General features: G+C 43.9%; 1 protein-coding gene across 6 annotated transcripts in view; it reads left to right on the top strand.

Annotated features, from left to right (window-relative positions):
• Positions 1–23,379, top strand: part of LOC120061264 (rho guanine nucleotide exchange factor 25-like) — a 52,700-nt gene extending 29,321 nt beyond the window's left edge. The window contains exons 1-14 of one of the 6 annotated variants that reach the window (XM_039010995.1): positions 7,833–7,871; positions 9,048–9,175; positions 9,567–9,633; positions 9,897–10,000; positions 11,077–11,146; positions 14,359–14,448; positions 14,669–14,761; positions 15,339–15,389; positions 15,628–15,705; positions 16,094–16,285; positions 16,494–16,674; positions 18,576–18,781; positions 19,916–20,023; positions 22,051–23,379. In XM_039010995.1, coding sequence (XP_038866923.1) covers positions 7,866–7,871; positions 9,048–9,175; positions 9,567–9,633; positions 9,897–10,000; positions 11,077–11,146; positions 14,359–14,448; positions 14,669–14,761; positions 15,339–15,389; positions 15,628–15,705; positions 16,094–16,285; positions 16,494–16,674; positions 18,576–18,781; positions 19,916–20,023; positions 22,051–22,167 — 1,491 coding nt within the window. In that variant the 5' untranslated portion in view covers positions 7,833–7,865 and the 3' untranslated portion in view covers positions 22,168–23,379. Of the gene's footprint in view, positions 1–7,832; positions 7,872–9,047; positions 9,176–9,566; positions 9,634–9,896; positions 10,001–11,076; positions 11,147–14,358; positions 14,449–14,668; positions 14,762–15,338; positions 15,390–15,627; positions 15,706–16,093; positions 16,286–16,493; positions 16,675–18,575; positions 18,782–19,915; positions 20,024–22,050 lie in introns of those variants that run through there. The other 5 variants (XM_039010955.1, XM_039010964.1, XM_039010971.1 and 2 more) reach the window with 5 other exon arrangements.

Here is a 23,379-nt window from a genome sequence, read left to right as displayed (position 1 = left end):
GCTTATTGATTAACGCAACAAAAAAATAGGATATTAGAGCATGAACATTCAAACAGATCACATAAGCAATGCTAGAGTCATCAACCAAACCAGAGGAGAATTTTAATGTTTATCAAACAAAACAATTTCTCCCACAAATACAATCTGGGAATGCTGTACAGTATATTCAGTGTATTTGTCTCAACTTCACCCAAACCTTAACTTCCAAGATCAAATTTTCCTTGTCAATCATTGTACACATGCACACAAATACACACTCTCTCCCTCTATCTCTAAACAGGAGAAACCTGTCGACCACCTTCCCAGTAAGCAAAATGACATTTTAGGTGTTGAATGAAAGGTGGAAAGACATCCTTTCCGGACGTCGAAAATACGTATTCTCCAGATGTCGAAAATACAGTACCAGTCAAAAGTTTGGACACACCTGCTCATTCAAGTGTTTTTCTTTATTTGTACTATTTTCTACATTGTAGAATAATAGTGAAGACATCAACACTATGAAATAACACATATGGAATCAGTAGGAGTGTACAAAACTGTCATCATGGCAAAGGGTGGCTACTTTGAAAAATCTCAAATACAAAATATATTTAGATTTGTTTAACACTTTTTTGGTTACTACATTATTCTATGTGTTATTTCATGATTTTGGTGTCTACACTATTATTCTACAATGTAGAACATAGTAAAAATAAAGAAAAACCCTTGAATGAGTAGGTGTGTCCAAACTTTTGACTGGTACTGTATGTATTTTACAGATGTTGAACTCAGGTGAATTATAGGTGTTGGATGAAAGTTGAAAATACTTATTTTTCGATCATTTATTCTATCGCCAAATTAAAAATACATTCTCAATTAAGTAAAAATGATATCATAATAATTTTTCAAGCCTCTTAATACAGGTAAGAGGAGCCAACTAAAGATCGCAACAGAATATTTATTATTGTTCCCGTTTGTCCCATGCACTTAAGTTAGTTTTTTCAAAAGTTTTAAAACTGACAGCGATGATGTTCAAAATAGTCAAGCCCACAGACTAAATCAACAGACCACTTTAACTACAATAACATTCTCTGTAACGGTTACAGATTTATTTTCATGCTATGACTGTAATACATTAGTTGAATGCACTGACTGTACTGTAAGTTGCTCAGGATGAGAGCGTCCTACTGAATGACCAAAATGTAATTGTAGAAACAAACCATTACAAAGCATGCTGGGTATTATTGTAATGAGCCCCACCCCCAAACAAGTACAAATTTTCGTTGGCGTGGACCAGATCAAGTCTGAACAAATCATAGACTTCTAGGCTATGTTTCACAAGTTTGAACATCACAGTACTGTACTGCACTGTTTAGTACAGTGGAGAACAGTAGAGAACAGTACAGTACGGTATGGTATGGTACGGTACAGAACAGTAATTTAATTCGGTACAGTAGAGTACAGTGCAGTATTGTTTAATTGAGTAGAGTACAGTACAGTAGAGTTTAATTCAGTAGAGTAGAGTACAATACAGTTTAGTTCAGTAGAGTACATTAAGGTAAAGTAGGGTACAATACAGTACACCATACTTTATTTTTCTTTACTATATTGTACTGTACTGTACTATACTCAACTTTTCTTTACAGTACTGTACTGTAATGTACTGTATTCTGTATGTTTGGACCGAATATAGGCCGGTCCGGACCGGACTTCTATGGATATTGAAAGCAATGCCGGTCCAGACCAGACCAAACCTGAACCAATTATATATGTCTATGTTTGGGCCAAATATAGGCCAGTCTGGACTGGACGTTTGTTGACGTTGAAATCAAGCCCGGTCCAGACTGCACCAAAAAAAGACAACCAAAAGACGTTGCCATCTGTAAATGCTTGGTGGGTTAAAACTAACCCAGCTATCACATAATGTTCTGAGAACCATATGTTTCTTAGAGCTTGGTGAGAGAGTGGTTGTCCTATGGTTATTTTGCATACAACCTTCCCACAACATTCTGGAAGGGGTGGATGATAGTTGCTTGGCTTTGGAACATTCTCAACCATTCTCAGAACGTTAATAAAACCTCCCAGGAAAACTTTCAGGGAACCATAGTATAAAATTCTCTGAACCACCATATAACTAAAAATGTACCTTCCCAGAACAGGCAAAATGTTCACTTCGGTTCTAAGAACGTTTAAAAAACATAATCTTTTTACCGGGCAGGAAACGTATATCTTCGTCTCCACAACCAATGGGAACCCAAAAACGTACATTCCCACAACTTCCAAGAAACCAAATGTGATAGCTGGGAAACAACCTTTAGAAAGCCATTGCCCAGTGGGATCAATAGTGTAGGCTATTCCAGGCCGCATTTGGAAGTGATCAAGTAGCGAGGCAGCAGTCAGCCCCGGACAGCCTGATGCCTCCACAGATTCACTGGAGAGCTGAAAACAGGGTCAGGGCTGGGGGTGAAGGGCTGGAGGGGTGGGTGGAGTGGGGTTAGTAGAGTAGAGGTCCGTGGAAGACTATGGTGTGGGGGTTAGAGTAAGGGCCTACAGGGATGTTGGGTAGAACAGGGGTAGGGAGCAGACCTAGGGGCAGAGAGAGGTGGAGGGAGGAGAAGTGGGTAATTGTGGATAGAACAGAAACCAGGGAAGGCTGGGAGGCTGTCAAGGGAAGGGAAGAGGGAGGTAAAGAAGGACTGGAGCTCAGAATAGGGTGTTTTGGATTAGTCTAGATCAGGCTTGGAGAGACTGGAGAATTCAGAGCAAGGAAGTAGAAGAAATAGAGGACGGCTTTAGGAAGTGATAGGGGGACTAGGCCAGGGCTAGAAATGTCTACTCACTCATTCCTTCCTCTTAACTCCTCCCAGAACTCCACAGTTTACACAACAGCACATTCTGACCACTGAAACTCTCCATGACTCAGGAGGGTCAATAAATATGTAAATCTTTTGGGCTCTCATCACTGCCCTACCTTTACCTCCCCTTCACGGTCAGCAGAGACGTCCCCGGGCTGAGCTGCCATGAATAGGCTGCTTCACTAGGTCCATCAGGAGCTCTGCCATCCCTTTAACACAGATTAGGTACTGGTGAATAGACCTACTGTCTGTGGGCTGCCTGTCAGTGGTACCATTAGGATATGAGGAAGCATGAGCCAAATGCACTACGGACATTATGGACATCAGCGCCTATTTGTTTGTCTGTGTGTGTGTGTGTGTGTGTGTGTGTGTGTGTGTGTGTGTGTGTGTGTGTGTGTGTGTGTGTGTGTGTGTGTGTGTGTGTGTGTGTGTGTGTGTGTGTGTGTGTGTGTGTGTGTGTGTGTGTGTGTGTGTGTGTGTGTGTGTGGCAGTTTGGGATGTTTATCATGATTGGTCACTGAGAAGGTGGAAGTGATGGAAGGAGGACTTTACCCAGCATTGAAGAACTGAGAGAAAGAAAAGGAGAACATAGAGATGCCAGTTCATTGAGATAGAGTGAGAGGGCATGTGAGCTAACGTATGGGGAGCGTGAGGGAGGACGAAGGGGGACAGCACAAGGCCAGGAGAGAGAGAGTGCTTGTCCATAAACTGACTGAATGGGAGGATTAGTGTAGTGTGGTGGAGAGAGGGATTGAGTGGTGGTGCAAATAAATACTGAGGCGGTTTAGAAACATAAGATTATATTCTTATTCCTATTCTGAGATGACCCTGTGTATGAGATGAAGACTCTCACTATTTCAACCTGATATCACCTAGGCCAGTGTTCCCTAACTTGTAGCCCTGGACAAGTACACTTGTCAACTAATCATTAAGTCCTCAATGAGTTGAATCATGTGACTTTGTCTGGGTCTACAACAAAAATGTACAGTGCATTCGGAGTGTATTCAGACCCCTTCCCTTTTTCCACACTTTGTTACGTTACAGCCTTATTCTAAAATGGATTAAATAAATAAAACATCTCAGCAATCTACACACAATACCCCATCATGACAAAGTGAAAACAGGTTTTAAGAAATGTTTGCAAATGTAGGAAAAAAAAGAAAAAAAAGAAACCTGCACATTGCTCTTGATAGTATTACTGCTCTTTAATAAGCTTTACGTATCGGTACAGCGTTGTACCCAATGATTTATGAAAACTTTCTTGATGGGTTGATGTCCTCATTGTGGTTTTACAGACGTATTAAATACGTTTTATGTACACACTTTAGAATATTTATGAAATGCACATTGTTATATTTGGTAACCCTTACTTATTTTCCCTCGACTCCAACACCATTCGATGCATTGAACAGATGTCGGTGGAGCTATGGCTACATAAGGGTGCTAATGAAAAAAACTCACAAAAGCTCTGACGAAGGCCTTTAGGCTGATACGGAAAGCTTATTAACGAGCAGTTACACTATCAAGAGCAGTGTGCATGTTTCTTATTCTTTCTCATCTTATACATCTGTTTCCATGCACCTGCAAAAAAGCTCAGATGTGCGAGTGCCTTTTGAATTTTGAATTACAAAACAAAACATAAATACCTTATTTATATAAGTATTCAGATCCTTTGCTATGAGACTCGAAATTGAGCTCCATTGATCATCCTTGAGAAGTTTCTACAACTTGATTGGAGTCAACCTGTAGTAAATTCAATTGAGTGGACATGATTTGGAAAGGCACACACCTGTCTATATAAGGTCCCACAGTTAACAGAGCAAAAACCAAGCCATAAGGTAGAAGGAATTGTCCGTAGAGCTCCGAGACAAGATTGTGTCGAGGCACAGATCTTGGGAAGGGTACCAAAAAATTTCTGCAACATTGAAGGTCCCCAAGAACACAGGGGCCACAGTGGCCATTCTTAAATGGAAGAAGTTTGGAACCACCAAGACTCTTCCTGGAGCTGACCGCCCGGCCAAACTGAGCAATCGGGGGAGAAGGGCCCGATGTCACTCAAATCAAAACAAATAAAAATGATAATATATATTTTTTAATAAAAATAAAAATAAAAAATATCTAATTTTATTGGTCACATACACATGGTTAGCAGATGTTAATGCCAGTGTAGCGAAATGCTTGTGCTACAAGTTCCGACAATGTAGTAATATCCAACGAGTAATCTAACAATTTCACAACAACTAACTTATACACACAAGTGTAAAGGAATGAATAAAAATATATACATATAAATATATGGATGAGCGATGGCCGAACGGCATAGGCAAGATGCAGTAGATGGTATAGAGTACAGTATATACATATGAGATGAGTAATGTAGGGTATGTAAACATTATATAAAGTGGCATTGTTTAAAGTGACTAGTGATACATTTATTACATCCAATTTTTTATTATTAAAGTGGCTAGAGATTTGAGTCAGTATGTTGGCAGCAGCCACTCAATGTTAGTGATGGCTGTTTAACAGTCTGATGGCCTTGAGATAGAAGCTGTTTTTCAGTCTCTCGCTTCCAGCTTTGATGCACCTGTACTGACCTCGCCTTCTGAATGATAGCGGGGTGAACAGGCAGTGGCTCGGGTGGTTGTTGTCCTTGATGATCTTTTTCGCCTTCCTGTGACATCGGGTGGTGTCGGTGTCCTGGAGGGCAGGTAGTTTGCCCCCGGTGATGTGTTGTGCAGACCTCACTACCCTCTGGAGAGCCTTGCGGTTGTGGGCGGAGCAGTTGCCGTACCAGGCGGTGATACAGCCCGACAGGATGCTCTCAATTGTGCATCTGTAAAAGTTTGTGAGTGTTTTTGGTGATAAGCCGAATTTCTTCAGCCTCCTGAGGTTCATCTCCTTTGTTTTGTTGACGTTGAGTGTGAGGTTATTTTCCTGACACCACACTCCGAGGGCCCTCACCTCCTCTGTAGGCCGTCTCGTCGTTGTTGGTAATCAAGCCTACCACTGTAGTGTCGTCTGCAAACTTGATGATTGAGTTGGAGGCGTGCATGGCCACGCAGTCATGGGTGAACAGGGAGTACAGGAGAGGGCTGAGAACGCATCCTTGTGGGGCCCCAGTGTTGAGGATCAGCGGGGTGGAGATGTTGTTTCCCACCCTCACCAACTGGGGGCGGCCTGTTTGAAAGTCCAGGACCCAGTTGCACAGGGCGGGGTCGAGACCTAGGGTCTCGGGCTTAATGACGAGTTTGGAGGGTACTATGGTGTTAAATGCTGAGCTGTAGTCGATGAACAGCATTCTTACATAGGTATTCCTATTATCCAGATGGGTTTGGACAGTGTGCAGTGTGATTGCGATTGCGTCGTCTGTGGACCTATTGGGGCGGTAAGCAAATTGGAGTGGGTCTAGGGTATCAGGTAGGGTGGAGGTGATATGATCCTTGACTAGTCTCTCAAAGCACTTCATGATGACGGAAGTGAGTGCTATGGGGCGATAGTCGTTTAGCTCAGTTACCTTAGCTTTCTTGGGGACAGGAACAATGGTGGCCCTCTTGAAGCATGTGGGAAAAGCAGACGGAGATAGGGATTGATTGAATATGTCCGTAAACACACCAGCCAGCTGGTCTGCGCATGCTCTGAGGACGCAGCCTTGCGAGGGTTAACATGTTTAAATGTTTTACTCACGTTGGCTGCGGTGAAGGAGAGGCCGCAGGTTTTGGTAGCGTGCCGTGTCGGTGGCACTGTATTGTCCTCGAAGCGAGCAAAGAAGTTGTTTAGTTTGTGTGGGAGCAAGACATCGGGGTCCGCGACGGGGCTGGTTTTCTTTTTGTAGTCCGTGATTGACTGTAGACCCTGCCACATACCTCTCGTGTCTGAGCTGTTGAATTGCGACTCTATACTGACGCTTATCTTGTTTGATTGCCTTGCGGAGGGAATAGCTACACTGTTTGTATTCGGTCATGTTTCCGGTCGCCTTGCCCTGATTAAAAGCAGTGGTTTGCGCTTTCAGTTTTGCGCGAATGCTGCCATCAATCCACGGTTTCTGGTTGGGGAAGTTTTTAATTGTCGCCGTGGGTACAACATCACCGATGCACTTGCTAATAAACTCTCTCCCCGAATCAGCGTATACATCAATGTTGTTGTTTGATGCTATCCGGAACATATCCCAGTCCACGTGATCGAAGCAATCTTGCAGCGTGGAATCAGATTGCTTGGACCAGCGTTGAACAGACCTGAGCACAGGCGTTTCCTGTTTTAGTTTCTGTCTATAGGCTGGGAGCAACAAAATGGAGTCGTGGTCAGATTTGCAGAATGGAGGGCGAGGGAGGGCTTTGTATGCGTCGCGGAAGTTAGAGTAACAATGATCCAGAATTTTTCCAGCCCGGGTCGCGCATTCGATATGCTGATAAATTCTAGGGAGCCTTGTTTTCAGATTTGCCTTGTTAAAATCCCCAGCTACAATAAATGCAGCCTCAGGATATGTGGTTTCCAGTTTACATAGAGTGCAATGAAGTTCTTTCAGGGCCGTCGAGGTGTCTGCTTAGGGGGGGATGTACACGACTGTGATTATAATCGAAGATAATTCTCTTGGTAGATAATGCGGTCGTCATTTGATTGTAAGGAATTCTAGGTCAGGTGAAGAAAAGGACTTGAGTTCCTGTATGTTGTTATGATGACATCACAACTCGTTAATCATAAGGCATACACCCCCGCCCTTCTTCTTACCAGAAAGATGTTTGTTTCTGTCGGCGCGATGCGTGAAGAAATCAGGTGGCTGTACTGACTCTGATAACATATCCCGAGTGAGCCATGTTTCCGTGAAACAGAGAATGTTACAATCTCTGATGTCTCTCTGGAAGGTAACCCTTGCGGTGGGCGGTGTGCCCATCTACGGAGCCTGACCAGAAGACCTGTCCGTCTGCCTCTTCTGCGGCACCGTTGTTTTGGGTCGCCGGCTGGTATCTGATCCATTGTCCTGGGTGGTGGAACAAACAGAGGATCCGCTTCGGGAAAGTCGTATTCCTGGTCGTAATGTTGGTACGTTGACGTTGCTCTTATATCCAATAGTTCCTCCCAGCTGTATGTAATAATACTTACGATTTCCTGGGGTAACAGTGTAAGAAATAATACATAAAAAAACTAAATATTGCATAGTTTCCTAAGAACACAAAGCGAGGCAGCCATCTCTGTCGGCGCCGGATGTAGAGTGACACTCTGACAAAGGTCCTTCCAGTGGCCAGACGAAAGCCACTCCTCAGTAAAAGGCACATGGAATTTGCCAAAAGGCCCCTAAAGGACTCTCAGACCATGAGAAACAAAATTCTCTTTCCGTTTAAAATGTTTAATACATTTGCAAAACATTCTAAAAACCTGTTTTTGCTTTGTCATTATGGGGTATTGTGTGTAGATTGATGAGGGATTTATATTTTATTTGATCAATGTAATGTAAGAAAATTTGGAAAAAGTCAAGGTGTCTGAATAATTTCCAGATGCACTGTATGCTGTTGGGTGTACTCAAGGACTGGAGTTTGGAAACAATGACATAGGGAACCCCTTTCTGGCACACAAAATGTACCCCTCGTTCTCCCTCTGCGTATCTGACTATTTGACTCTATTCATTATTTCTCTTTCACCACCTCCATCACTCTCTCCAGTACATGTAAAACTCTAAAATAACCTCAGCAGTTTCAATAAAAAGGAGAGAGGGAGAGAGAAAAATTAATAGAGGGAGAGAGATGGAAAAACGCTTATTGCTATCGGATTACTGGGGATTTGGAGTGGCACAGCAGGCAGTATTTTTCCGAGAGGATAAGTAGTGAGGAGTCTCCCTCCTGGAACAGCCCACAGGTTGCTGGCCTTTTCCTAAGGAGTCTCCCTCCTGGAACAGCCAACAGAATGCTGTCCTTTTCCTGAGGAGTCTCTCTCCTGGAACAACCCACAGGGTGCTGGCCTTGTCCTGCACTCTCCCTATTTCCTCGCTCACATTCCCATGGACGGCTGCTTCCTGGATTAGGAACCAGCCGCCAGCCGCAGATGAGGTCCAGTTAATGAAGGGTCTGATTTTCGTTCGGTCTGTTGGTCTGTCTGTCTGTCTGTCGGTCGGTCGGTCTGTCTGGCCTGGGCTCTATGCTCTCTTTGTACAGCAGACATATGCATATAGTCAATGGACCTGGAGTGAATACATGAGCTCACCTCTCCACCCTCTGCTTTCAGAACCATCAATCTTCCACCATTCTCTCGGAAGAAGAAGATGGCTCCTCCCTGATTGGTGACTCAACCAGCCAATGGTCAGCCACAATGGACAGTGAAGAGGACAGGAGGAGTGCCTTAGAGAAGAGCATGTAGGTGGTGGTGACCTCCACGTCAACCCACACTGTGTCCAGTCTTCATAGCCCCTATCCCATTAATGGACTGGACTGTCAGTTTTCCACCACAGTATAATGCAGCATCTGAGTGCTCCTGGTGCTTCATCCATTAAGTGTCTGGTTACGCCCCAACTGGAACTCTATTCCCTACACAGTGCACCCCTTGTTAAAAGTAGCACACTATAGGGAATAGGGCGCAATTTGGGGCGCAATTCCTATGATGATGAGAGCTAACGGTGTGATGGAAGTGCAGGTTCCACTCTGGGAGAACCCCATCCCTCACTGTTATGAGAGAAGTCACACTGTTTAATGGCTGCCCTCTATTACTGCAGCCAACTCTCTCTCTCTATCTCCCCCCTTTCCCCAGATATGTGCTGACAGAGCTGATAGAGACAGAGAAGATGTATGTTGACGATCTGGGATTCATAGTGGAGGTGTGTGACAAATCTATCATCTACCATGTTTGATGCGGACACCTTTATTAGTTATTTGTATGATATAAAGTACACTTCAAGTCTCCTTTTTGTGTTATTTCATAGCAGTTGCCCTATTTTCTCTACCATATACACAAAGATGACTATAGCCAGATGCTCTTCTGTGAAGTAGCAGTATTTTCCTTCCTGCAGTGGTGTGTGTGTGACCCCTCAGCACTGATCTATGCATGTATGTGTGTATGTGTCTCCTCTGCTCTGCCCAGGGCTACATGGCCAGCATGGCCAGTCAGGGGATCCCAGAGGACATGAAGGGCAAAGACAAGATAGTGTTCGGGAACATTCACCAGATCTATGACTGGCATAAAGAGTAGGTCTCGTGTGTGTGTGTGTGTGTGTGTGTGTGTGTGTGTGTGTGTGTGTGTGTGTGTGTGTGTGTGTGTGTGTGTGTGTGTGTGTGTGTGTGTTTGTGTGTGTGTGTGTGTGTGTGTGTGTGTGTGTGTGTGTGTGTGTGTGTGTGTGTGTGTGTGTGTGTGTGTGTGTGTGTGTGTGTGTGTGTGTGTGTACGTGTACGTGCTGTACCTGTATACGTGTATACTAAACAACCTTGATGTGAAGTGTTTCCTGTTTTGGAGTGCACACTGAGACTGGAGCATGTTTATCAGCACTATCACAGTCTTATTCTGTCACACTGAATCCACCTGGCTGTGTCAGACATTTCCTGTGTTCTGTGCGGGCGTGTGTGTGTTCATATAGCTGTGTGTGTGCATCTATTTCTTTCTCTCCTGTGTTTGTGTCTCCGTGTGTACATCTGAATGTAAAAAACATTATGGACACCTGCTCATGACATAGACTGACCAGGTGAATCCAGGTGAAAGCTATGATCCCTTATGAATGTCACATGTTACATTCTCATCAATCAGTGTAGCTGAAGGGGAGGAGACAGGTTAAAGAAGGATGTTTAAGCCTTGAGACAGTTAAGACATGGATTGTGTATGTGTGCCATTCAGAGGGTGAATGGGCAAGACAAAAGATTTAAGTGCCTATGAACGGGGTATGGTAGTAGATGCCAGGTGCACGGATATGTGCGTGTCAAGAACTGCGACATTGCTGGGCTTTTCCACTGTCAACAGTTTCCCATGTTTATTAAGAATGATCCACCACTCAAAGGACATCAAGCCAACTTGACACAACTGTGGGAGGAATTGGCGTCAACATGGGCCAGCATCCCTGTCGAACGCTTTCGACACCTTGTATACTCCATGCCCTGACGAAGTGAGGCTGTTCTGAGGGCAAAAGGGATGCAACTCAATATTAGGAAGGTGTTCTTAATAGTTTGTACTCTCGGTGTAGTTGTGTGTGTGTCTATGTCTCTTCCCCTCTGCCTGTGTGTGTAGAAGAGTGTGTACTGGTTTTTGACCCCCTTCTCTGCTCTGTGTGTCATAGCTATCTTCTGGGCGAGCTGGAGAAGTGTGTGGCTGAGCCCAACAGACTGGCCCAACTCTTCATCAAGCATGTGAGTCTGTGTGTCTTGTGTGTGTGTGTCTAGTGTGTGTGTGTGCACGCGTGTGCGTGGACGTATGTGTTTGCGCATGTGTGTGTGCGTTTGTGCAAATGAGTGTGTGTGAGTTTGCACAAGTGTGACTCTTTATTTGCAGACACACCATGAAAACCTAGCTCCTTACATTGCCTTTGATTCTGTTTGCTTGTATTTGGAATGAAGTTCCAGGGTTTATCTCTGTGTTTTTCTGTGTGTTTGGTAAGAAGTACTGGTCTCTTCAGAGAACTGACTGTGTTTAGAGTCTCTGTCTCTGGCCTACTGCCGCCAGATATGTCTTAGTTGTTCAGGCTACCTGGAGGAGAGGACAGGGGAAAGCCAGTAGAATAATAATAAGTGCAGGCATAATTATCAACAGAGCTTTTTACTATGCTGCGGTCACAGCTCACAGATCCAATTACAAAGAGCCAGTGTTAAAACGCCAGACTGTTGATGAAACTGTGGAACCAAATAAGCCAGAATAGCTCAATAAATGACATTGAAAGCAAATAAACAGCTGTGTTGGTACTTAGTGCACACTCACACACAAACACACTCGCACTCACACACACACACACAAACACACTCGCACTCACACACACAAACACACTCACACACACACACAAACAGCTGTGCTTTGTGTGCTGAGATCAGGATCTCAAAGCAAAAATTGGTCCAAGTGAGAGGAAGAGCAGGACCGTGGCAGGAAACAGTCCGTGTACATGCAGGGGCACCCCCCTCCCCATTCGGAAATTGCATTTTTGTCCCCCCAGTTTTATTCTTGGAACGCGATACAAAACGAGCCAACAGTGTGCTTTAGGACCATGTAGACGCCTCCCAGCAGTCGGGTAGGCTGTTTGGAGTGTTAAAACTTCTTATGGCTGCAATCCCGGTAACGGGATCGATATGACAACAGGCAGTGAAAGTGCAGGGCGCCAAATTCAAGCAAAAGAAATTTCATAATTAAAATTCCTCAAACATACATGTGTCTTATACCATTTTAAAGGTCATCTTGTTGTTAATCCCACCAAAGTGTCCGATTTCAAATAGGCTTTTCAGCGAAAGCACCACAAACGATTATGTTAGGTCACCACCAACTCAAAGAAAAATTCAGGCATTTTTCCAGCCAAAGAGAGGAGTCACAAATAGCACAAATAGAGATAAAATGAATCACTAACCTTTGATGATCTTCATCAGATGACACTCATAGGACTTCATATTACACAATACATATATGTCTTGTTCGATTAAGTTCATATTTATATCCAAAAACCTCAGTTTACATTGGCGCCATGTTCAGAAATGCTTCCAAAATATCCGGAGAAATTGCTCCACAAACGGAAACTCATACAAAGCGCTCCCTCCATCCATTTGGCAAATCTGACCATAACTTTATCCTCCTGATTCCTGCTTACAAACAAAAACTCAAACCGGAAGTACCAGTGATGCGCTCAATAGGGAAGTGGTCCGATGAAGTGGATGCTAAGCTACAGGACTGTTTCGTTAGCACAGACTGGAATATATTCCAGGATTAATCCGATGGCATTGAGGAGTTTACCATATCAGTCACCGGCTTCATTAATAAGCGCATTGACGATGTCGTCCCCACAGTGACCGTACGTACATATCCCAACCAGAAGCCATGGATTACAGGCAACATCCGCACTGAGCTAAAGGCTAGTTCTGCCACTTCAAGGAGCAGAACACTAATCCGGACGCTTATAGGAAATCCCCCTACGACCTCCGACGAGCCATCAAACAGGCAAAGCGTCAATACAGGACTAAGATTTAATCCTACTATGCCAGCTCTGATGTTCGTCGGATGTGGCAGGGCTTGCAAACTATCACGAATTACAAAGGGAAACCCAGTCGGGAGCTGCCCAGTGACGCAAGCCTACCAGACGAGTTAAATTACTTCTATGCTTGCTTCCAGGCATCAACACTGAACCATTCATGACAGCACCAGCTGTTCCGGATGACTGTTTGATCACGCTCTCTGTAGCCGATGTGAGTAAGACCTTTAAACAGGTTAACTTTCACAAGGCCGCGGGGCCAGACGGATTACCAGGACACGTACTCAGAGCATGCGCTGACCAGCTGGCAACTGTCTTCACTGACATTTTCAAATTACACCTGAAATGTCTGTAATACCTACATGTTTCAAGGAGACCACCATAGTCCCTGTGCCCAAGAGCGCCAACGATGAGACAACCTATAGGGAGGAGGTCAGAAACTTAGCAGTGTGGTGCAAGAACAACAACCTCTCTTTCAACTCTTCCCCCTCAGGAGGCTGAAAAGATTTGGCATGGACCCTCAGATCCTCAAAAAGTTCTATAGATGCACCATTGAGAGCATCTTGACTTGCTGCATCATCACTTGGCATGGCAACTGCTGGGCATCCAACCACAAGGCGCTACAGAGGGTAGTGCGTACAGCCAAGTACATCACTGGGGTTGAGCTCCCTGCCATCTAGAACCTCTATACCAGGCGGTGTCTGAGGAAGGCCCTAAAAATACTCTGCTGCCTAGTCACTTTATTCCTAGTTATATGTACATACAGTATTGACCTCAATTACCTCGTACCACTGCACATCGAATGCAATTTAATTTTATTTGATACACACACCAGCCCTCTTCCACACAACAGCAGCAGGGGAGAGAGAAAAGGAGAGTAATAAACAGAGGGGGCACTTCAATTGATTTTGTGTAGTTTCACAGCGCCTTGCTGTCCTCTGTCTTCCTCTCTATTTACTGTATCTATCTCCCCCTTCAGTCTCTCTCTCTCTCTCTCTCTCTCTCTCTCTCTCTCTCTCTCTCTCTCTCTCTCTCTCTCTCTCTCTCTCTCTCTCTCTCTCTCTCTGTCATCCCAGTTCATTCATTACTCAGCCATGTTTAATTAAGCAAGGGCGAATTAAACGATTTCCACCAAGCCGCCGGAACCATTTAATAAGGCAAAGTTCCTGCTCTTATTCAAAAGAGCCTGGAGGGGAAGGAGAATGGAGTCAAACTTAGGGGGATAAGAGGTTAAGAGCAGCCATGCTGGGGGAGGAACTTAACCTACACACCAACACACACACACACACAGACCTGCTCACACTAACTCTCTCTCACACACACTCACACACTCGGACCACATGCGCTACCATCTGGTATCTATCTCTCATCATCTCTAATATGTTTTTGGACCTCTAGGAGCGGCGTCTCCACATGTACGTAGTGTACTGTCAGAACAAGCCCAAGTCAGAGCACATTGTCTCAGAGTATATCGAGACCTATTTTGAGGTGAGTGACTCTTCACAGTACAACTACATGGGCAGTTTAAGAGCAGTTTAACCCCACTTAGGCATTGTTCTAGCCCAATTCCTCTTATTTATCTAACTCTGGTTCTGACTGCGTGTATCTTCAGTGCTCATTCTTTGTCTTGGTTTATGTCTGACTGACCCAAACCTGCCCTTAGTTCTGTGTATGTTGCTATGAGGAGCTAACCTATCTGGTTCTGTAGGAGCTGAGGCAGCAGCTGGGCCACAGACTACAACTCAACGACCTGCTTATCAAACCAGTACAGAGGATCATGAAATACCAACTACTGCTCAAGGTGTGTGTGTGTGTGTGTGTGTGTGTGTGTGTGTGTGTGTGTGTGTGTGTGTGTGTGTGTGTGTGTGTGTGTGTGTGTGTGTGTGTGTGTGTGTGTGTGTGTGTGTGTGTGTGTGTGTGTGTGTGTGTGTGTGCATATGTGTGTGTGTGTGTGTGTGTGCATATGTGTGCATATGTGTGTACGTGTGTGTTTAGAATACAATTAGCATGATGTCATCTAGCCCTAGATGATTTGAGTCTTCACGTAATAGAGATGTATTGAGTGACCTGTCACTGCAAGAGATGGTGAGAAAGAAAGGCAGAAAGGCAGAAAGGCAGAAATAGATTGGGAGTCACTGGAGAATAAGCAGGCCATCCAGCAGCATTGTGGAAGCTTTTGCTGTGATTTAGAGATTAATGTTGAAAGCTTTTGTCACAAGAGTCACAGGTCCTCTCATCAGCTCCCTAATCTCACAGTGGATAATATGTAACTCTTACGTGATGAAACACAAGATATAGCTCAGTCCTATTTTGTAGACTAATCCTTTTAGAGTCCCTCCAAAACATTCAATAAACTGTCCTCTAATTGGATCCCTCAGGACTTCCTGAAGTACTACACCAAAGCAGGAAGGGATACCTCAGAGCTGGAGGTGAGAGTTCTCCCAAAACTATGGCACAAACCGTCATGGTCAAAACATTTCCAATACTCACTTGTGATATTACTATAAACTGCACACACAGTTTAATCTCCCTGCTCTATTGAAGAAAGCGAAAAAATTACTATTTTCAGTTACAAACCATAATTGTCTTTGCAATCCCACACCATCTCTCTCTCTATTTCATGTCCCTCATTCCCTATCTCCACCCCTCCTCCTCTTCTACCCACAGAGAGCGGTGGAGGTGATGTGTTTTGTGCCCAAGCGATGTAATGATATGATGAACGTGGGCAGACTGCAGGGCTTTGAGGTGAGATACCTAACACCAGACTCTGTTCTCCACATGATGTTGTGTTTTCTTATGTGTCTCTGTCTCTCTCTCTCTGTCTCTCTCTCTCTCTCTCTCTCTCTCTCTCTCTCTCTCTCTCTCTCTCTCTCGCTCTCTCTGTCTCTCTCTCTCTCTCTCTCTCTCTCTCTCTCTCTCTCTCTCTCTCTCTCTCTCTCTGTCTCTCTCTCTCTCTCTGTCTCTCTCTCTCTGTCTCTGTCTCTCTCTCTCTGTCTCTCTCTGTCTCTCTCTCTCTCTGTCTGTCTGTCTCTCTCTCTCTCTCTCTCTCTCTCTCTCTCTCTCTCTCTCTCTCTCTCTCTCTCTCTCTCTCTCTCTCTCTCTCTCTCTCTCTGTCTCTCTCTCTGTCTCTCAGGGGAAGATCACAGCCCAGGGGAAACTGCTGCAGCAGGACACCTTTACAGTTAGTGAGCAGGACAGCAGCTTCCTCTCCCGTGCCAAAGAGAGGCGGGTCTTCCTGTTTGAACAGCTGGTCATTATCAGTGAACCAATCGATAGGAAGAAGGGCTTCTCTCTGCCAGGGTACACCTTTAAAAACAGCATCAAGGTGAGAATGACGTGTGTGTACATGAATTTGCTGATAACTACAACATTGAGGAAGAGCGTACTTACTACTGTATGCCTGTGATATGTTGTTGTCCCATCTAACTATCTTAAGATTAATGCACAAACTAACTGTAAGTCGCTGTGGATAAGAGCGTCTGCTAAATGACTAAAATGTAAATGTGTGTGACCCCTGTCTCTCTGTGCTGCAGCTCAGTTGTCTGGGTGTGGAGGACCACTGTGAGGAGGACCCATGTCGTCTGGTCCTGACGTCCCGCGGGGCTGATGGGAGCGTGGCACGCTTCGTCCTGCAGGCCTCGTCCCAGGAGACTCGGAGGGCCTGGGTCAACGACGTTGTCCAGATCCTGGAGACCCAGAGGAACTTCCTCAACGGTACTGCTGCTGACCACCACGGGCCACATACATACAGTGCATTCGGAAAGTATTCATACCCCTTGACCTTTTCCACATTTTGATAAAACGGATTAAATAGTTTTTTCCCCTCATCATCTACACACAATACCCCATAATGACAAAGCAAAAAAAATTGGCAAAAAAAAACAAGCTTGGCACACCTATATTTGGGGAGTTTCTCCCATTCTTCTCTGCAGATCCACATAAAGCTCTGTCAGGTTGTATAGGGAGCGTTGCTGCACAGCTATTTTCAGGTCTCTCCAGAGATGTTTGATCAGATTCAAGTCTGAGCTCTGCCTGGGCCACTCAAAGACATTTAGAAACTTGTCTTGTCTCGAAGCCACTTCTGCGTTGTCTTGGCTGTGTGCTTAGGGTTGTTGTCCTGTTGGAAGGTGAACCTTCGACCCAGTCTGAGGTCTTGAGCTCTTTGGAGAAGATTTTCATCAATGATCTCTCTGTACTTTGCTCTGTTCATATTTCCCTCGATTCTGACTAGTCTCCGAGTCCCTGCCGCTGAAAAACATCCCCACAGCATGATGCTGCCACCACCATGCTTCACCGTAGGGATGGTGCCAGGATTCCTCCAGATGTGATGCTTGGAATTCAGGCCAAAGAGTTCAATCTTGGTTTCATCAGACCAGAGAATCTTGTTTCTGTCTGAGAGTCTTGAGGTGCCTTTTCGCAAACTCCAAGCGGGCTGTCATGTGCCTTTTACTGAGGAGTGGCTTCCATCTGGCCACTCTACCATAAAGGCCTGATTGGTGGAGTGCTGCAGAGATGGTTGTCCTTCTAGAAGGTTCTCCCATCTCCACAGAGGAACTCTGGAGATCTGTCAGAGTGACCATCGGGTTCTTGGTCACCTCCCTGACCAAGGCCCTTCTCCACAATTGCTCAGTTTGGCTGGGCGGCCAGCTCTAGGAAGAGTTTTGGTGCTTCGTAACGTCTTCCTTTTAGGAATGATGGAGGCCACTGTGTTCTTGGGAACCTTCAATGCTGCAGCAATTTTTCGGTACCTTTCCCCAGATCTGTGCCTCAACATAATCCTGTCTCGGAGCTCTACGTACAATTCCTTCGACCTCATGGCATGGTTTTTGATCTGACATGCACTATCAACTCTGGGGTATTATATATACAGGTGTGTGCCTTTCCAAATCATGTCCAATAAATTGAATATATGGCAGGTGGACTCCAATCAAGTCGTAAAAACATCTCAAGGATGATCAATGGTAACAGGACGCACCTGAACTCAATTTCGAGTCTCATAGCAAAGAGTATGAATAGTTATTTAAATTAGGTATTTTTGTTTTATTTTTTATAAATTAGTAAACAATTCAAAAAACCTGTTTTCGCTTTGTAATTATGGGGTAGTGTGTGTAGATTGATGAGGAAAACATTTTATTTAATCAATTTGAGAAAAAGGCTGTAATGTAACAAAATGTGGAAAAAGTCAAGGGGTCTGAATACTTTCCGAATGCACTCTGTGTCCCAAATGGAATCCTGTTCCCTATTTAGTGCACTACTTTTGAACAGGGCCCGTAGGACTCTAGTCAAAAGTAGTGTTCTATATAGGGAGTAGGGTCTCATTTGGCACACATTTGTTTCTCTAGTTTTTTCACACACAAGTACATGTCCTTGGGAAATATGATAAAACTTTTCAGGATATTTTTAAGCTGTGTTTTATAGAATGTATTAATTGATTGATTAATTTTATTAAATGATAAACTGCATTACTTGATTGATTCTGCCTTATGGATACATTTTATAGATGCTCAATAAATAAATTAGTGGTGCCATTTGTTAAGTGTCAACTTTATGGTTGTGTCTCAATTCTTATCCCTCCAACTATCCTCCTGTCATCTCCTATCTCCTGTTGTCCGTAGCTCTCCAGTCTCCTATAGAGTACCAGCGCAGGGAGAGTAAGTCCAACAGCCTGAGAGGAGCCATGAATGCTCCCGTTGCACCGACCTCTGGCCTGCGACCCCACTCCTCTGCCTCCATTGACCGCCACCGGCTACCCAACCTGCGCTCTTACAATACCTCCTTGCCCTCCCTCCACCTGCCCAGCCAGCCCCCTGCAGACACACAGGTACTACTACCACACTGACTGCGACAATAAATTCACTAGGCTGATCTGATAGTCATAGCAAGTGAAGATAAAACAGTGTCAGCAACTACTGGATATAATATATTTAATTGAAATCCCACATTCTCTCTCTCTCTCTCTCTCTCTCTCTCTCTCTCTCTCTCTCTCTCTCTCTCTCTCTCTCTCTCTCTCTCTCTCTCTCTCTCTCTCTCTCTCTTTCTCTCTCTCTCTCTCAATTAAATGTAATGAAATTAAATTCAAAGGGCTTTATTGGCATGGGAAACATATTTTTGAAGTGAAATGGAATAACAAAAGTGAAATAAACAATAAAAAGTGAACAGTAAATATTACACTCACACAAGTTCCAAAATAATAAATACATTTCAAATGTTATGTTATGTCTATATACAGTCTTGTAACAATGTACAAATAGTTAAAGTAAAAAAGGGAAAATAAATTAACATAAATATCGGTTGTATTTACAATGGTGTTTTTTTTCTTCACTGGTTGCCCTTTTCTTGTGGCAACAGGTCACAAATCCTGATGCTGTGATTCCGCACTGTGTTATTTCATCCAATGGATATGGGAGATTATCAAAATTGGATTTGTTTTTGAATTTTGCGGGTCTGTGTAATCTGAGGGAAATGTGTGTCTCTAATATGGTCATACATTTGTCAGGAGGTTAGGAAGTGCATCTCCATTTCCACCTCATTTTGTGGGCAGTGTGCACATAGCCTGTCTTCCCCTGAGAGCCAGGTCTGCCTACGGCGACCTTTCTCAATAGCAAGGCTATGCTCACTGAGTCTATACATAGTCAAAGCTTTCCTTAATTTGGGTCAGTCATAGTGGTCAGGTATTCTGCCACTGTGTACTCTCTGTTTAGGGCCAAATAGCATTCTAGTTTGCTCTGGTTTTTTGTTAATTCTTTTCAATGTGTCAAGTAATTATCTTTTTGTTTTCTCATGATTTGGTTGGGTCGAATTTTGTTGCTATCCTGGGGCTCTGTGGGGTCTGTTTGTGTTTGTGAACAGAGCCCCAGGACCAGCTTGCTTAGGGAACTCTTCTCCAGGTTCATCTCTCTCTCCCTCTCTCTCTCTCTTTGTTATTCAATCCTCTTTTATCTTTTATCTCCTTCAGTCCCCACTGTATCTTAGCTCTGTGACACCCCGTCCCTCCCATCTCCCTCTGACCAGCCCTCAGCAGCTCAGCAATGGCCTGCACCCCCCTGCCCAGCACAGCTTGCAGGTACTCAACCACACTGCAGGGAAATACTACTATCCCCAAGTCCTATTTTGAGATTGACCACAAATTTCTACAGAAACATCATTGATTTACAGTACAGGAAAGTGTGAGTTATTTAACTTAGGACTCACCACCATGAGTAGGATCTCTGTCATTAACCTCCCAAGGCTCCCATAAACTCTTTCATCACTTCAGATCACAAACAGATCAGCAAATAGTTTAGTTTATAAATAGCTCTTTACTGTTTTATCATATAATCCCCCTGGACATTGGCCTGGGGTTGTCGTGGTTGTCAGTGCTAAAGGGAAATGACTGGGGCAGCCCTCTCCTCTTTCCTAATGGAAGATATCCTGTTGTTGTTCCCAGCCAGGGTTACAATACTAACAGCACCCTGGCAGGCTGTCACACTGATATGTGGTCAGTTCCTATAAAAACACCATAGAAGCCATAAAGCAGGGGTAGGCAACTAGATTCAGCCGCAGACCAATTTTTTGTCGGAGCAGATGGTCAGGGTGCCGGAACATAGTTATAATAATTTGTACACTGCAAATTGATCACAACTAAGGCGGCAGGTAGCCTAGTGGTTAAGACCGTTGTGCCATTAACGCTAAGGTCACTGGTTTGAATCCACAACTGCCAAATCTGCTGTTCTGCCGTTGAGCGTTAACCTCCAACAACAACTGCTCCATGGGTGCCGATGACGTCGATTAACCCCCGCACCTCTCTGACTCAGAGGGGTTGGGTTAATGAAGAGACATTTTGGCTGAATGCTTTCAGTTGTACAACTGACTAGGTATCCCCCTTTCCCTTCCTTCAAGCCAAAAATAGATTATATTGGAAAATAACAATATGATCACATATCTCTTTTTTTATTTATTTATGGGAATAGTTGAGAACAGATGTTTCAGTTCCTGGGGATAACTAGCCCAGTGCCCTGGCTGGTAGTTTATTTTATTTAGCCAGACTCCCCAGGCTGTATCACAACCGGCCGTGATTGGGAGTCCTACAGGGCGGCGCACAATTGGCCCAGCGTCGCCCGGGTTAGGCTTTGGCAGGGGTAGGCCGTCATTGTAAATAAGAATTTGTTCTTAACTGACTTGCCTAGTTAAATAAATGTAAAAAAAAAATAAATGGGGAGGAAATGGGTTTGATTACAGGACTCCTATCAGAGAGGCTTATCACGCCTGTTTCCACACTTCATTTTAGTTCCTCCTCTGTCTCTCTTGTAGATAGACAAATAGAGAACCCTTCGGGCCTTTGAAAAAAAGTTTAATGTTGCCCTATCAGTGGGTAGATGGGGGGTATTTGAAACTCTTCTGGTGTATTTGGAAACCTACAATTGATATAGAGGTGAGAGGACTGATATCATTCCATATCATACTCGTATTTCCTGCAATAGGTTGATTTAGGGCAGAAGGCTAAGTGAGTTCAGACTGCAACCTTGTACTGCTAGAGGGCAGTAAGGTCACTCTTCCTGTCTCCACCCAGGGTTGATGCAAGGACAGGATCTTGCTTTTGAACCACTCAACATACCACCACCTTTGTCTTTCCTCTTTCCTCTCTGCAAGGCTAGGCAGGGTCTTAATAACATGTTACTGCAGTGGGCTAAATCACACAGTGTTTCTTGGTAGTCTTAAAACTACTTTGAAACAAAAGTATAAACACATGGTTATGGGCTTAAAAACAAGAATACACCTGTACCATGACAGATATAGAGTTGAAATGTATTCAATTTTGAGTTTGCATCCCAATATTACACTTTATATACATCAAAGAAGAGGCAAATATAACAAAACTGTTTGACATAGAAATTAGAAGCATTTTTTTTTTTTTATGTTTATTAATTATGAAATCATGAAAATGATTAATAACATTCCACCCATGAGGCCATTAGGTCATTTGACTGCAGGAAAGGGTTTTAAAGGCTTTGATATAAATGTAATTGACATATTAAGCCTCTTGGCCCTAGTATGACTTCACTGTGTGCATGTAACTGAACACGCTGCCTCTGTCTTATCCTGTCTTCTCAGGGTGGTACTGACAGATACCATGGACCCATGCCGGGGGAGGGAGGAGATTATGCACCAAATCACTCTGGCAACCATGATCAGCTGACAGATCTCTCTCTGCATGAGCATGAGTGCTGATGATGTGTGATGACCTTTGGCCTCACATACTGAAAGCTGCCCCTAGATGCTGATATTAGTTCAGTTTTGCGTTATCCCCAGTAATGGCTAAGGTTCGGTTTGGGCGATGGGGAAGCTGATCCTAGATCTGTGCCTAGAGGAGACTTCACCCTGGAGTTAATGAGTGGCAGGCTGAGAGACCCCTGGCTGGGGGCCTGGGGCAGGGTCACTCCTTGTGATTACCCTAATATTGCTATATTACTATTACTATGGTATCTCTAGCTTGTAATAAGGATTATTTTGTGGGTATTTCTGTCATTATATTATATTTTCTACTATTTTGAAACCTCTACTTACTATTGTGATGTGAGAAGTGAAGCAGAATTGCAGCCCTCTATGGTGTTTCTGTGAGAGAATTGGAAAAGTAACCAATGGTCTCTGATGTTGACAGTGTGTGTGTGTGTGTGTGTGCGCATGTTGGTATGTATATGTGACTGGTACATTGCATCTGTGATGCGATGGTAGCTGTTCACACTGCAAATACAGTACAGTACCCCTAAGTTTGTCAAGAGTTTATACATGATTGAACTTCATATGGTGACATTTTTAACACAATTTGGTTTCATAAAGAAATTATAGACATTTGGGACCGCTTCTTAAGTCGCCAACTATTTACTGTTGCTTTATCTTAAACAGGCGAACCATATTACCATTATGCCACTGCTACGTGTGACAGCTTCTATCACTTTGTACAAGAAGGGAAGCAAAGACTAGTGGGCGATAATGGCATGTCTATTCTCTGTCTCTCTTTTTATATAGCTTACCAGTATGCTCCTATCCTGAATTCATCCTCGTCACTATTTCATAAAGCAGCCTTTGGGTCAAGAGTGTTGACATACAGTAATGACGTTGTAGTCCTGATACAGTTTTGAAATTGATTGTGGGACGGAATCTGTCCAGGAGTTGAGCAGCTGCAGTCATGATTGTCTACTCTATACATACCGAGCAGCGCAGTAATAATTGATACGTTTTCCTTCATTTTAGCGGCTATTTTAACACTGCCATTGTTCCAACGTTATCTGAAGAAAACACACGGAAACTCAAAGCCCACTCATAGCTGAAGGAGAGAGAGGAAAGGGAACAAAGATCAAGGGGTTGTTCATCTGTCAATGTCATTATGAATGTAAATAATATTCTGTGGGACTATATCAATAAATAAAACATGCAACACTG

This window comes from Salvelinus namaycush, chromosome 2 (assembly GCF_016432855.1).
Source record: "Salvelinus namaycush isolate Seneca chromosome 2, SaNama_1.0, whole genome shotgun sequence".
Classification (NCBI taxonomy): Eukaryota; Metazoa; Chordata; class Actinopteri; order Salmoniformes; family Salmonidae; genus Salvelinus; species Salvelinus namaycush.
The sequence above is the reverse complement of the archived record's forward strand: the minus strand, read 5'-3'. Positions and strand labels throughout refer to the sequence as shown.